Source organism: Akebia trifoliata, chromosome 7 (genome assembly GCF_017979445.1).
Source record: "Akebia trifoliata isolate Shusen 1 chromosome 7, ASM1797944v1, whole genome shotgun sequence".
Taxonomy (NCBI): Eukaryota; Viridiplantae; Streptophyta; class Magnoliopsida; order Ranunculales; family Lardizabalaceae; genus Akebia; species Akebia trifoliata.
The window spans coordinates 30,362,619-30,376,886 of record NC_141381.1 but is presented as its reverse complement, the minus strand read 5'-3'; the positions used below and the strand labels follow the sequence as shown (position 1 = coordinate 30,376,886).

Below are 14,268 nucleotides of genomic sequence, written 5' to 3'. Positions count from 1 at the left end.
AGTTTTGTGTTGATCGTTTCTTTGAATCTCATTAATTAATATCATCTACAAATAATATATATCATTTGGGTCATTGAAGTTACCAATTATCTATAAATATATTCGCTCCTATACAAATCATGATGATAGATGCAAATGAGCTCTTGGGCTGTGATCAATTATACAGATCAGGAGTAAGATAGTTATGAAACTTCTGAAGTATAGTATAAACACTTATCCATTAGTGTGGTTCAGTTTGCAAAACAGTACTTAAAATGGGCCCTGGCTCTGCCAGGCTGAAGCAGTCCATCAACATCATTCACAGCTGGCATACTTTATCAGAATTACAGAGAAGCCCATCCAATTAATTAAATAATAAATTATAAATTCAAGAAATTTAAATCGCTTTCTTTTGCTTCGCTGGACACTCATACCAACTAGCAACGGAAAGAAAGTAAACAATAAAGATATACCCTCCACTTTGGTGAATATTCAAGATAGCCATGCAATTTCAAACTGATGATAAACCCTTGGCCCTGGTCTTTCAAAAAAGACTACTACAAAAGTACCTAAATACCCCCATTTTCAACCCCTTGCTCAAAACCCTTTTACTATTATTATTTCCAAAATCCATTATATTAATAAAATATTTTATTTAGTAGTTTATCTTTGATTTGTTTTAGGGAAACACTTTCCTTACTCATATAATAAGATCTTAAGCCTTACTAAGGATTATTTTGCTTATATGGATTATCACATCAACAATTCAACACCACAACCATTTAAATACTATTGAAAAATTCAAATTAAAGAAAAAAAACTTCAAAAAATTATTTCTTCTGAACTTGATTCAAGATTTTGAAAAAGGAAGGCTATCAAACTTCCACCTAACTCACAAACTTAAAATTAAAATTCAACAGTTAAAAATAACTTTTTTTGGAATATTTGTTTTTCAAAGTTTATAAAATTTTATCCTCTGCTACTTGAAAGCATCGGATCATGCTTTTGGATGCCACAAAGTGGTTCCAAGGACCCTTAGTTTGTAAGGCTAGTTAAACTCTTTATTTTATTCTTACAAGATTCATCTTATTTTTTTCCTAAAAATTCATCATATTCAATCATTAATTTATTTGAAAAAGTCATTTAGGGTATGTTTGATTGCATGGAAAGTGACTTTCCATGAAATTTGAAATGCATGAAAAAATAATGGTGGAAAATAGGTAGGGTTGGAAAATCAAATTCTATTGTTTGATTTTACTTGGATAAAATCATAAAAAAAATATGAGAAAAAAGAAGAAGAAAAGATGAAGAAGAAGAGGGAGAGAGAGAGGGGAGGATGTGGCGGCGACGACGACGATGGTGGAGGTGGAGGTAAGTAAGGAAGAAGAAAGGAGAATGTGATGGTGAAGGTGGCGGAGGCGGAGGTAAGTGAGGAAGAAGATGATGAGGAAGATGGGGGAAAACGTGATGGTGGTGGTGGTGGAGAAGGAGGTGAGGGATGGAGAAGAATGAGAAGAAGAGAGAGAGAGAGAGATAAGGTGGTCGAAGATAGTGATGATAGAGATGAAGATGGCGACAACGACGGTGACGATGGAGACAGCGACGGTGATGACGATGACGACGAGGTTAGTGTGATGGTGGTAGTAGTAGGAAAGAAGAAGATATGAGTGAGAAAGAATTGGAGATGAAAAATATGGGTGAATTTCACTTTCCCACCCATATGGGTAGGAAAGTAAAATCCATATTTTAGTAGACTTTTTGATTGGGGTGGAAAATGAATTTTCATTTCTATGTGCAATCAAACACTTGAAAAATGTCATTTTCCACGCAAATTGATTTTCCACCTTATTTTTCATATGCAATCAAACATACCCTTAAAGTAAAAATATTATTCTTTTTATTCTCATGAATTTAAAAAATAAATAATACCTAAAAGCGAGTGATTAATGAAAGAGTCATGATAATCTGACACCTTCCCTCTAATGTATGCCCCCATCATAGAATCATAGATCATTTGCCTTGGGATACAAAAGAAAAGATTTATGGTTATGCATATTCCAAGACAAATGATCTATGGTTATGTGATAGAGGGCATATGTCGTACGGGGCATCAGAAAATCATTATTCTTAATGAAATTGTACAAAAAACAAGTGGTTAAGGGTGAAAATCATTGACTTGAAAGAAAAAAAAAAAACAGGCAAAAAGTCGTAGGGTTTATGACAATAGGTTGAATGTGAGGGTATTTAAGTCATTTAAGGTTAGACTCTAATCCTTTAAAAAAACAACAACAGAGGGGTGTTTCATAAATTTGAAACTACAGAGAAAATCTCAAATATTTCCCAAAATTTTGAGGGGGTATTCCTAAATTAATCTTTTACTTTTCAATGATTATTTTTTTCTTCAATAAAACCTCTCGTTCTTCTTCTCTAAGCACCGCAACCAAACACGGAGAACTCAAAACCGCGTTTCTTAACACGAGAAGGAAGAAAGAAACCGCGTGTCCCTTTCTTCCTTCTTGACCATTTCCGGTTTTCCGTCTCAAAATAACGTGTCCTTCTTCATTTTAATGCCATATAACTCCACCGCCAACAACAGAGGGAACATTAAAGCAGCCAACATCCTTAAGAACGAGATCACCATCCATAGAAGAAAAGCAGTTTTCCGTTAAAATGTATCTTCTTCGTCCAACCAACATCGTTACCGTTACTATCTTCGTCCTCTTCTTCTTCGCTTTTACCCAACTTTCTTCGGCGATTCGAGCTTTCCCCATTAAAGAAACCGAAGATGTTGATCCAACCCAAATGGGTTCACTTCCGAGATTCGCAGAAGCGCCCGAATATAGAAACGGAGCGGAATGTCTGGTTTCGGATCCATCGAGTTCGTCTCACGTGCACATCGCTATGACCCTCGATTCAGAGTATCTTAGAGGTTCCATGGCTGCAGTTCTCTCTGTTCTCAAACACGCTTCTTGCCCTGAAAACGTGTTTTTTCACTTTATCTCGTCCGAGTCCGACTCGGTAAACCCAGCAATCTTCACTCGACTTGTCCAATCGACATTTCCTTCGCTTAATTTCAAGGTGTATCCTTTTAAGGAAGATCTAGTCAAGAATCTTATCTCTTCTTCGATCCGTGAAGCTCTCGAGAACCCATTGAACTACGCGAGAAATTACTTGGCTGATATATTGGAACCAAGCGTTGTTCGAGTTATCTATCTCGACTCAGATCTTCTCGTTGTTGACGACATTAAGAAGCTGTGGGACGTTTCGCTTACTGGGTCACGAATCATTGGAGCGCCCGAGTACTGCCACGCGAATTTCACCAAGTATTTTACAGATTTGTTCTGGTTTGATCCTTTGATGTCTAGGGTTTTTGCTGGAAGGAATCCGTGTTACTTTAACACGGGTGTAATGGTTATGGATTTGGGGAAATGGAGAGAAGGAAATTACAGGAAGAGAATCGAAGGTTGGATGGAAGTACAAAAACAGAGGAGAATTTACGAACTAGGTTCTCTTCCACCATTTTTACTGGTTTTTGGTGGAGATATTGAGGGGATCGATCACAGATGGAACCAACATGGGCTTGGTGGAGATAACATTGTGGGAAGTTGTAGGTCTTTGCATCCTGGACCTGTGAGTTTGCTGCATTGGAGTGGGAAAGGGAAGCCATGGGCGAGACTCGATGCGAAGATGCCTTGCCCAATCGATCATCTTTGGATACCTTATGATCTCTACTTGAATCACCAACAAGAACAACATAGACCCATTTCTTCTTTTTCTTCATTTTGATCGTTTGTTGATTATTTTTTTATTTGATGATGATTCTTTCATAGATTGTATAAAGAAATTAGAAACAAATTCAAAGACGAAGATAGAAGGATTATTTTGGTTCTTCTTCTTCTATCAGAGATTGTAATTTTTTTTTTCTTGTGTTCCATTTAGTGGGAACAATTTTGGGCGCCAACATCTTTGGTTGGTTTGTAAGAAGAGATTGTGTTTCGAGAGCACATTTGGGGGAAGAGAATAATAACACAGAGGCTTTGATTTTCTTCAAAAATTCTACATTTTTTTTAAATTTACCGTTTCGGCCGATTTTTGGGTTCATTGATAATCCGATACTTCAATTGATCTCTAATCGTAACGGATCATAGGATTATGCATTGTAAATATAGGATGCATTGGATGAATGATTTATCCTATGATGTGGCATTTACATTATCAAAAAAAGAAATCTGTAAAATAACATGATATTTGAGAGTGAAGATTAGTACATTTACATTCATTTATATAGTTCTCAATTATGTGTTGTATTATAATCTTTTTTACGTCACTTTCATTAAAAATTGTATCATGTGTTGTGAGACTTTGTAGAGATGGGAATGAGTTGATATTTGGTACTAGTGTCTATCCTACTTAAATATCTGAACATGGGTTTGTCCTGCGATGCCGTTGTTTGCTGGTTATCCAATGTGAGTGTCATCGTTATTTTGACCTAGATGTTCACATTCTAGTTAAGGTACGATGGATGCGGTCCTTCTTGTGTTCTAGCCGTCTAGTTGATTGTTAAGTTCTGGCGATGCCGTTGTTTGCTGGTTATGGTTATCCAATGTGAGCGGTCCTTCTTGTGTTCTAGCCGTCTAGTTGATTGTTAAGTTCTGGCGATGCCGTTGTTTGCTGGTTATGGTTATCCAATGTGAGCGTCATCGTTATTTTGACCTAGATGTTCACATTCTAATTAAGGTACGATGGACGCGGTCCTTCTTGTGTTCTAGCCGTCTAGTTGATTGTTAAGTTTTGGGACTTGATCGTTGTTGGACAATTTCTTCCCCGTGAATTCTTAGTAAAAGGTTCTAGATGGGATATTAATTGAGCTCACAAGTTCGTCTTAAAAAAAGAAGCAAGGATTAGGCCTTCAAATTTAGATCACAAAGGAAGGGTTAGGTTTAATAATTTTTAGCTTGTCAAATTTGGGTTGGATTAGGGTTTAATAGTGCTCAATTTGATTAGTTCGACTCATTATTGTATCGTAGAGATATATTTATAATAAACATAATTAGATGAGTGTTTCCCTAGTAGAATGTAAATAAAAGTAAAATATATTTTACAATTATAAAATAACTCTTATGCTAAACATTATTTTCTGTACAAATTACGATAATGCAGATATTAAACAGGAATGGATTCTTTGTAGCCCGATTCTCCTATAGCTGTTGTTCTATGGTCCATAAAATATAGGAAAATGTTGAAATGACACAAACGGAGACACAAAAATGATGTGGTGGCGTGCACATAGCCGTAGATGCTTTTTTACTTGAATCTTGCAGAAAAACATCTACGACAATGTGCACGACACGACATTATTTTGTCACCTTTGTGTCTCTGTTTGTGTCACTCCAACATGACTCTAAAATATAACATTGAACAAAAATAATAAGTCAGTTCTCTTGTAATGATTGTTTAGATCATATTTGAAAAATAAAAATTCAAAAAAAAATTTTTTTTTAATCTAATCAAGTGTTTGAAAATGGATGGTCACATAACTCTCCTATATTTAGACGATCGGATGTAATCATCTTGATGATGCGGTAAACCCTCCATCTTTGGTAATTGCTATAGAGAGCTACATGAGAATTGAACTACAAAGGATCTGCTCCCATACTAAACATATACATCTTTAAAAAGATTTTCAAGAGTTTTCTTAAGACATTACTTTTATTTCAAATTAATTTAGAAATTAAAAGTTAGAATAATTTGAAATTTTAAAAGAATTTCTAGACAAAACTTGCATTTTAAAAGAAAGCCAGGGATGTGAGGATAGACATAAAGGGCAATGATAAAGTAACTTTGTAAAATTTATAATTTCGATATTCAAGAATGGTTATAAATTGCACTCTATAAATTATATAAAGAAAAATACCCTTTTTGAAAAGTTCTTATCCAACAAAAAATAATTAAACGGGAAAGAACTAAAACGTTAAATGTATAAAGTCAAAACTACTGGTCCAACCGTATACTTAAAATATTTATCAAAAAAGTCATGCTCATTTTGAATTTTGATATTTATTTATAATTTATTAAAACATGTACTGGCAGGAGCAGATTTACATTGGGGGCACTTGCCCTCACAACAATTTTCAAAATCAAATAAGGATATAAGAGTTATCACGACATATAACAACGGTAGATAAAAAAAAATCTGATACTATTACCCTCACAAAAAATATTTTCTTACTCTTAGTTATTCTTATAAAAAAAATTCACTTTTAATTACCCCCACATGGGAAAGATCTTGGCTCCACCCCTATGTATCGAGCTCATTCACATTTGCGATATTGTTTTATTTAGTTTTCCAATGAACCTCAAATAAGAGTGAATGTTGTTTTACAGAATTATTTAGAAAGTTAGAATTATTCTCAAGATTTAGGGTTTAATTCTTTGAAAGTAAGGGTATACGCAAGAATTTTTTTGTAAAAAGTAAGTTCATTTGTATGATTTGAAAAAAATAGAAAAAAAAATGTAAATTCAGGTTTCTATTTTTAGTGTGGTGCCTTTTGAAAAAAAAAAAAGGTTCAATTCCAACACAATACCCATCCCTCTATCCATCCCCTCCCAACTTGTTGTGGGTAGTGGAGTCTTGAAATAGTGTCTTCAACCCAAGACCCATCTCTCATCATTTTTTGGGTCTTGACCTTTTTTTGTACTAAAAAAAGGTATTCTCACTTGGTTATCCAACCCTTTTGGAGGGAAAAAACTCTAATAGTTATGTTGAAGATAAGTTAATTTTTGAAAATTTTAAATCTGAATTAAATTAAAAATTATTAAATAATTTACTAATAGTAATTATGGATAGTATAGTTGTAGCGCATATGACATTGATACCCATATTTTCTAAAAGACTAATTTATAAGTATAGGCAGTGGTCGTTGTGTTTGGAGATGCTCTAAGGATCTAATATAGATTTCAAGAAGATCCTTTTCCAACGTGGGGATATTTTCCTTGAGATTTAATGGTTCCTAGGGATCTATCTAAGGGATTCTTTTGAAAAACTGTCTCAGAAGGAAATCTTCCAATCTCAGCAGAACGTTGGACACTGTGCATCCAACGACAAGAAATCAACGACCAACACGTAATCTTGATGAATGGACCATATCAATTGGCAATGAATCCATCATACAGCGTCGCACCACGAAATACACATATCTAAAGGAGCACCAACTTGGCGTAACGTCTATGGATTGTCTCCGTCTTTCACGTCACGTGTGACCCGCTGTGGCGCCGAGCTTTTAATGAAGAAATTAAACAAAAATCTATCCAACTTTTATTTATTACTCTCTTTTAGACTTTTACACCTTGTCTCGGACGAGTCGAACCGAAGACGATTCACAGCAAACGAGTCATCTCGAATCAGACGAGTTTTTAAACAAACCCTCTTCACCCACCCCCATATTTTACGGTGGGCCCTTGCAATTGTCATGGCTTCTGGCTTATGGACTTCTTGTTCGACTTCTCTGGGTATGTTAGCAAACAGCTAATATATTTCACCACTCTCTCTCACTCACTAACACACACACAAACCCACACCAGAGGATCTGTTATTTATGTAGATTTGGAGATGTAATTTATGTTTAATTTGTCTAACAGTTCATCCTGTGAATTGGGTTGTGTTGAATTTCCAAGGCTAAGCCAACTATGATTTTTTGTTTTTGTTTTTTTGGTGTGTGTTTCTATTTATTTTATTTAGATTAATCAATTATACATTGTAACAGTAAATGTAAATATAAATACCATTTTCTTTCTTCACTACGAAAAATCATGGTAAAGATTTAAGGAAAAAAATATATATATAATAATTCAAATGGTCCTTTTGGAATTAATTCAAGTTAACTCAACAAATCAATCAGGTTAACAACTTGACTTTAATTTTGTCTCTCAAGTTATTGATTAGGTGATGATGATGAATGGGCTAATGGGTCTGGTAGTTTTTATAAATCAATTATAAACAGACAAGTATCTCAGACACAGTGTAAAAAAATAAAATAAAGGAGATAATTGGAGACTTTGGAGTATAAAAAAAATAGAACAAATCACATGCTTTCCATCCTTCACCTCCTCTTTGATTGGTTACATCTTTTTCTCTATCTTTTGTCTCCACTCTATTCTTCTTCTTCTCTTAGACTGAACAAGTAGACCCTATTGGGTGCCCATGTTGATCCCAAAGCTTTACATTTTCTTACTATCAGAGTGACAGTTCTGGGATAACTCTTTACTCCTGATCTTGAAGAATTATGGGCGAAACTATGACAGAGAGTCTCAAAGATGAAATTGAGGTAAACCCATCTCTCCACTATCCATTATCAAGATACCCATTTCCTTAATTTGATTCAATTTGTTGTTTTCATACTTTGTCGTGTGTGTGTCGTCGAATAATTCATGGATTTCCATTTCATGGTCGTGGAATTCTAAAATTGGGATTTTTTTCTTTTGGTACTATGTCTTGTTTCTTTGTCTTATAAATGATAATATAAACAGGTAAAAGATTCAGCTGCCTCTAAGGCTGTTTTCGAGGCATCTGTCTCATTTGGTAGATTTGAGAACGATTTGTTGTCATGGGAGAGATGGTCATCCTTCTCACAGAATAAGTATTTGGAAGAAGTCGAGAAGTGTTCGACACCTGGATCAGTAGCTAAGAAAAAGGCTTACTTTGAAGCCCATTACAAGAAGATTGCTGCTCGAAAGGCTGAGCTATTGGAACAGGAGCAAAAAATGAGAGATGATTCGTTGAGATCAGATTATCCAAGTAGTGGAAATCCAATCAGCAATGGTTGTGATACTAATGTTGATTTGGGTACTTCGAATGTTGATAGAATCACCAAATCGGTTGAGCCCGATACTGATTTGATTGATGCAGTGAGTAGCACTCATATTGATGAACCAAACCAGGATGAAGTTGGCATAGATCACCTCATCGAGAGGGGTAAAGAAGATGTAGATAGCATGCCAGAGAGTCCGAAGTCAAACAGTTGTGTAGTTTCGGTTAAAGAAGAGAATCATTCGATGGGATCGAAGGACCCATCAGAAGAGCTAGTTGTTTTAGTTAAAGAAGAGAACCACATGACAGGATCACAACCCGAATTGGAAGAGATCGCGATTTTGGTTAAAGAAGAGAACCATTTGACGAGATCAGAAGCCCAATTGGAAGAGATGGCTATTTTGGTTCAAGAGAACCATTCAACGAGATCACACTCACAATTATACAACAAGACAGGAAATTCTAAAGTGAACAAGATCGAGGATGCTAAATTGAAGCCACGGAAGGAATCTCAAAAGGTGAAATCTGAAAATTTTCTACTAGTTTGTCTTAATGTTAACTCTGAATGTAGTTTCATATTCTCTTTTTACTTAGATTGTTCAGAGAACTTTAGCTTCTAACGAGAAGAATTTGGGGAGAACAAAGAACAAATCGAGTGCACCTAAACCAAAATCAGCACACACTTCCGTCGCAAGAGCCTCAAAACCCGCACCAGCTTCTCCGTCGATACCCGCTTCTAGGATTTCAACTAGGAAGGAAAGTACTCCATCTTTACTAAGGAACAAGCAACCGTCAACTATGGAAAGCAAGAGACCGGCTCCTACTTCATTGCACATGTCGCTTAGTTTTGGATCTACAAATTATGATTCAACTTCTACCACAGCTAGAAGGTCTTTCATTATGGAGAAGATGGGAGATAAAGAAATTGTCAAGCGAGCCTTCAAGGCATTTCAAAACAATTACAGCCCATCATATACTTCCATTGAAGCGAAATCCTCTGTCCCTCCGAAGGTTTGTTTCTCTTCTTCTTTACCACTTCTTGAAGACCTCCTTAATGTGCTTTTACTTGTTAGATTTATTATTGTGAGATGTTTAATATTCTTATTGAGCTTCAAGAGGAAAAACAGTATCAAAGAGGACCTTTTCCAAAGCGGAGTGGGCTCGGCCCGGAGAAGGCAGCCCATGCAGGGGTTTAGGGGCAGCGCCCCCAAGGCGATTATTTTTGGGTATATATATGTATTTTCAGGCCAGGGTTTTTTGAGGTTTTTTGCTTTGTGAGGTTTTTTGAGGTTTGTAATCTTTATTGTTGGTAGTGGATTTTCTCCCTCTCCTCCGTGGACATAGGCAATTTGCCGAACCAAGTAAATCTTGGGTTCTTTGTGTGTTCATTTTTTTTCTTTGTTATGCTTTTGCACAACATTTATTGATAAGTTTGAGTAAGTTTTTGAAGTGGTCTCCAATTCTTTGAATATCTAGTTTCCACAACTATTCTTCTTTTGTAGGTCTCTATGAAGTGGACAGAACAAAGTGCGGCAGCTTCCATGACTCCAAGAAAAGATAAGGAAGGGTAATGTTTGAGAATCACACTATATGCACTGATGAATATATTTATTCATGCATCAAGTATGCATCAATTTCTGCATATGTGTACATGTTTATGTGAATGCATGTATATATCTCTATATGCACTAGTACTTGTGTTTTGACAAGTTGATGCGGGTCTGCGTGCTGCTGTGCATTAGCTACTCTGTTATTCTTGGTTTAATTGTGATTTTATCTTTTAAGTGACATTATGCTCTCGATCTATCAAATTAACTGCAGAGCAAGGAAGGCAAGCTCTCAAAGAGCGCAAGTGGGTGCAAGATTGAACTCTGTTTCAGCTGGGTAAGATGTAATAAATTTGGATTCTTTGTATGAAATATTGCTTTTAAGGTTCTTGTAATGTGTTAGTTATACTTATCAATAGATATCATCCAATTTCAAACCCACGGTGGTGATGAGCCGTAACGTACAAATCAAACTAGTTGTTTAGAACTGAATAAGTGAATGGTTAGCAACAAATTTGTGTCAATGACTAGACCTTGGAATCATTTTTTTCAAAGACATTGGAGGCTTACACAATTTCTCAAAAAAGGTCTTAAGGCTTTAAGGGAAGGTCTTTTCCTGTGAAAGGTGTATCTTTTCCTGTGAAAGGTTTACACCTTATTTAAAGAGGTGTTGAAAAGGCTTACACCTTAGGGGTGGTGTGGACCTTTTTGTTGCTTTTGGAATAAAGCTTATGCCCTATAGGGATGTTTTTTTTCCCTTCTCTCTATCTTTGTAGTATCATGATATAATATTCCTTGTAATTATAAAGTTTTCCCTTAAGTTGATATAAAGATATTCAACTACATATGATCTTTTCTTTTGGCTGAAATCTTTACGAGTACTAACCGATTTGCAACTCCAACAATATATATAGGTCTTCGTCATGTACTTATTCCACTATTTTTTTGTGCTTCTGTATTTCTATGTTTCTCTATGTCGAACCTACTCCACTTCTTCTGCTCTTGGAGTTATTGTTTTTTTCAATTGAGTGGTTTTTTAACCCTAAGTATAGTTTTTGTTTGAGGGATTAAAACTTGGAGAGTTTGGAGAATGAAATTATAGATATGCTTCAGTTTTAACTTCATTTTGATAAGTTTGTAATTTGGATTCCATATTAAATATGGAATGCAAAATTGTTAATTCTCAAAAAAAAAATTATGTATTTTCTCATTTTTTTTTAGGTATTTATTTGTACTTAATTATTGATCAAATTTGAAAAAGCGTTCTTGTGAGGCTTATGCATCAAGGGTTTGCCTAGTGAAATTCCTCACTTCATGCCTCAGCTTTTGAAAACATTGCTTTGGATTCTTTGACCAATGACAGCTTTTGGGCTTGAATTCTCTCTTATTTTTTCAATAAATTTGATGAACAAGAAATTCTTAATTCTTTTAAAGTTTGTTATCGATGTCCATTGAGAGCTCATTTTGAATCGCTGGTTCTTGGACAGGCCTGTCAAAACAGCTGGTGTGAATCAAACAAGTGCTAAGGCTGTCCCATCTTCTTCTTTTGGTTTGAGAAGTGAAACGAGAGCAGAGAAAAGAAGAGAGGCATCCATCAACCCGACTCTCTCTTTCTTGTATATTTCTTTCGAACCTTTAACAAACCAGAGTATGACTAACCACATTCTTCAACTTCTTGTGATTTAATTTCTTCCAGTTTTTCAAAAAAGTGGAGAAATCCAATGAGGAAGAGGTGGAGAAGATGCGTCTTCGATCAAAATCAAAGGTACCCCCTTACGTGTTCCGCACAACTGGCCAATGTTAGATCCACTAAGAAAGAAAAACAATATGAGGTTTTGGTTTGCATTCATAATGTCTTAGTATCCCATGTTTGACACAGGAGGACAAAGATGCAGAGATCAAAAAGCTACGCCAGAGTCTTAATTTCAAAGCCACACCCATGCCGGATTTTTATCATGGACAAGGGATATCTAAAACCCATGTAAATAAGGTATGCCACGACCTCTAAATCCTATCTTTCTAAGATTAGTCTTTAATTTTGTAAATTAAAAAAGTTTACTTAAATTAGGGATTCAGCATTTCATATCCATATGCTTGCTTATACAGTTGCTTGAGTGCTTGAATCCTTCATCCCATGGGATGTTTGATGATGAACAATACTAAGATGTAAACGTATGTGATTCATAAAATACAATGAGGTATCCTCACAAAAATATTTTTAGTTGTTTCAGAATCTCGATAATATGTTCCCAACATGAATTGCGGTTCTTAGAATTTTAAGACTCGATAGACCAAATAACCCACTTTTCTCTTCCTGAGTAAATGTAGCTAAGGTCGGCCATGTTATTACTTATGTTAGTTGATGAGGCATAGAGTGCATGTTATTTGTTAGTGGAGGCTTTATGTCGTTAGCTTCTCTTTGGTGCCACTTATGACTTCACTCCTCAGCATTTATAATTTTGTTCTTGGAGTGTTGGGTCCATCACAATCGTGGATGTCAACTTGCAAAACGTTAGCAATGTGAACTGTGAAACTTATGACATACAATTATTTTGACTGAACACGTTCAACATTAAGGAGCTAACCAAGCTGCAGTCCCAATTTATAAAATCTTACATCTTTCTTTGGGTAGACAAAATTTTCTTGAATCTTTCAAAATGAAGTCACAGGCGCTTTTTTTTGTTTTTTTTTGTTGCAATTTTGAGCTGGTATACAAGTTGATGATGAATATATTTATGGAGTACTTTTGGTGACACAGGAGGGCGTAAGCAATGAGATTCATCGTCGACATCCAGTCTCTCACAGGTGAGAAGATAGTATGCATGCTCTACAGAGATGGGAATGAATCGTGATCGTTCATCTTAGAATACAATAGGACTTTTAAGATGAAGAAAGGAAATAATACTTGTATTTGCTATTGGTTCTGATCTATCTGTCGATGTTCATCAATTGGTATGTGAAAAAAAAAGAGAGATATAGATAGATATAGATGTAGATCTGTTTTTTGTTTGGACCCACAGCATATTATTGCTAAGCCAAGCCAGCAATAACAGGTTGATCATTTTGTCTTGGTGGGACCTTGTAATATCTGAAAAAAAGAGAGGTGGGGCTCATACTTTGACATAAAATCCATATAAATATTGGGTGTTTTTTGTTTTTTGTACCAAGGAACACTTGTTTCTAGATCATAAATTGTCTGTAATTGATTGGTACATAAAAATTTGTTGGAGCCTGCTTGGTGCCAAGCTAAATGATTTGCATGAATTTCGCATTCGGGAGTGTTTGGTATTTTGCACGTAAACGAATATTCTTTGTAAATTATTTGTAGGGGTCCGCAATTTTAGACCAAAAAATTCTTCTAAAAATGGATCAAAGTCGACCCCCACTCTCTCTCTCTCTCTGTTTTTGTACTCTTGATAACTTCTTGTCTTTCTTTTCTTCTACTTTTCATTTCTGGTGTCTTTTTCTTTTTTTACCTCCCCTTTGTTCAGACATGGAATTTTTCATTTTTGTAAGATTAAAAGTTGGTAAAATTAGTTAATAAACCCTATAGTGTTCTTCGACCAAATTCCTCGTAAATGGGTTAAATAATTGCAGTTGGAAATTAAGAGGCATTTAGTAGAAAAAATACTATATTAAGGTGTATTAACTAAATTCCTTGCCCATGATTGTGATACACTCAAATGTGTCTACCAATCACTGGTTTTTCCTATTGGGACCTAAAACCAAATGGTGGTTTGATTAGTAATGGATGGGCATTGAATTCGTGTAGCAAAATTGACTTGAGACACTGAATCAATGAGTCGGTCAATGATCAATGGTCAATGAATAAGAATCAACAAAATTGTGGGATGTCTAATAAATAGAAGTCAACATCAAGTTGACTGTTTTTGTACGGCTCACGTTTGGGGGACATGTACAAGTGACAATTATTTT

At 35.4% G+C, this 14,268-nt stretch overlaps 1 protein-coding gene and 1 pseudogene across 2 annotated transcripts; both read left to right on the top strand.

The window, feature by feature from the left end:
* The first annotated feature begins 2,422 nt into the window (after nucleotides 1–2,422).
* On the top strand, nucleotides 2,423–4,033 carry LOC147398952 (putative galacturonosyltransferase-like 9 pseudogene; annotated as a pseudogene).
* A 3,983-nt stretch (nucleotides 4,034–8,016) lies between these two features.
* LOC147398951 (triadin) lies at nucleotides 8,017–13,742 on the top strand. 2 transcript variants are annotated; one of them, XM_086448324.1, is made up of 9 exons: nucleotides 8,017–8,303; nucleotides 8,506–9,303; nucleotides 9,389–9,796; nucleotides 10,288–10,352; nucleotides 10,607–10,669; nucleotides 11,820–11,919; nucleotides 12,029–12,097; nucleotides 12,212–12,322; nucleotides 13,091–13,742. In XM_086448324.1, the coding sequence occupies exons 1-9, from the start codon at nucleotides 8,262–8,264 to the stop codon at nucleotides 13,139–13,141; spliced, it is 1,707 nt and encodes a 568-aa protein (XP_086304450.1). In that variant the 5' UTR covers nucleotides 8,017–8,261; the 3' UTR covers nucleotides 13,142–13,742. The 2 variants fall into 2 exon arrangements, with proteins under 2 accessions (XP_086304450.1, XP_086304449.1); XM_086448323.1 differs by having other exon boundaries at nucleotides 8,020–8,303; nucleotides 9,380–9,796.
* The last annotated feature ends 526 nt before the right edge of the window (nucleotides 13,743–14,268 follow it).

What these genes read in the sequence shown, in the direction of transcription:
- LOC147398951 (XM_086448323.1), top strand. Translation starts at nt 8,262, where the DNA reads ATGGGCGAAACTATGACAGAGAGTCTCAAAGATGAAATTGAG. An exon ending in TTGAACTCTGTTTCAGCTGG is followed by an intron (nt 10,670 to 11,819) that starts GTAAGATGTAAT and finishes GTTCTTGGACAG; the next exon opens with GCCTGTCAAAACAGCTGGTG. An exon ending in CTAAAACCCATGTAAATAAG is followed by an intron (nt 12,323 to 13,090) that starts GTATGCCACGAC and finishes TTGGTGACACAG; the next exon opens with GAGGGCGTAAGCAATGAGAT.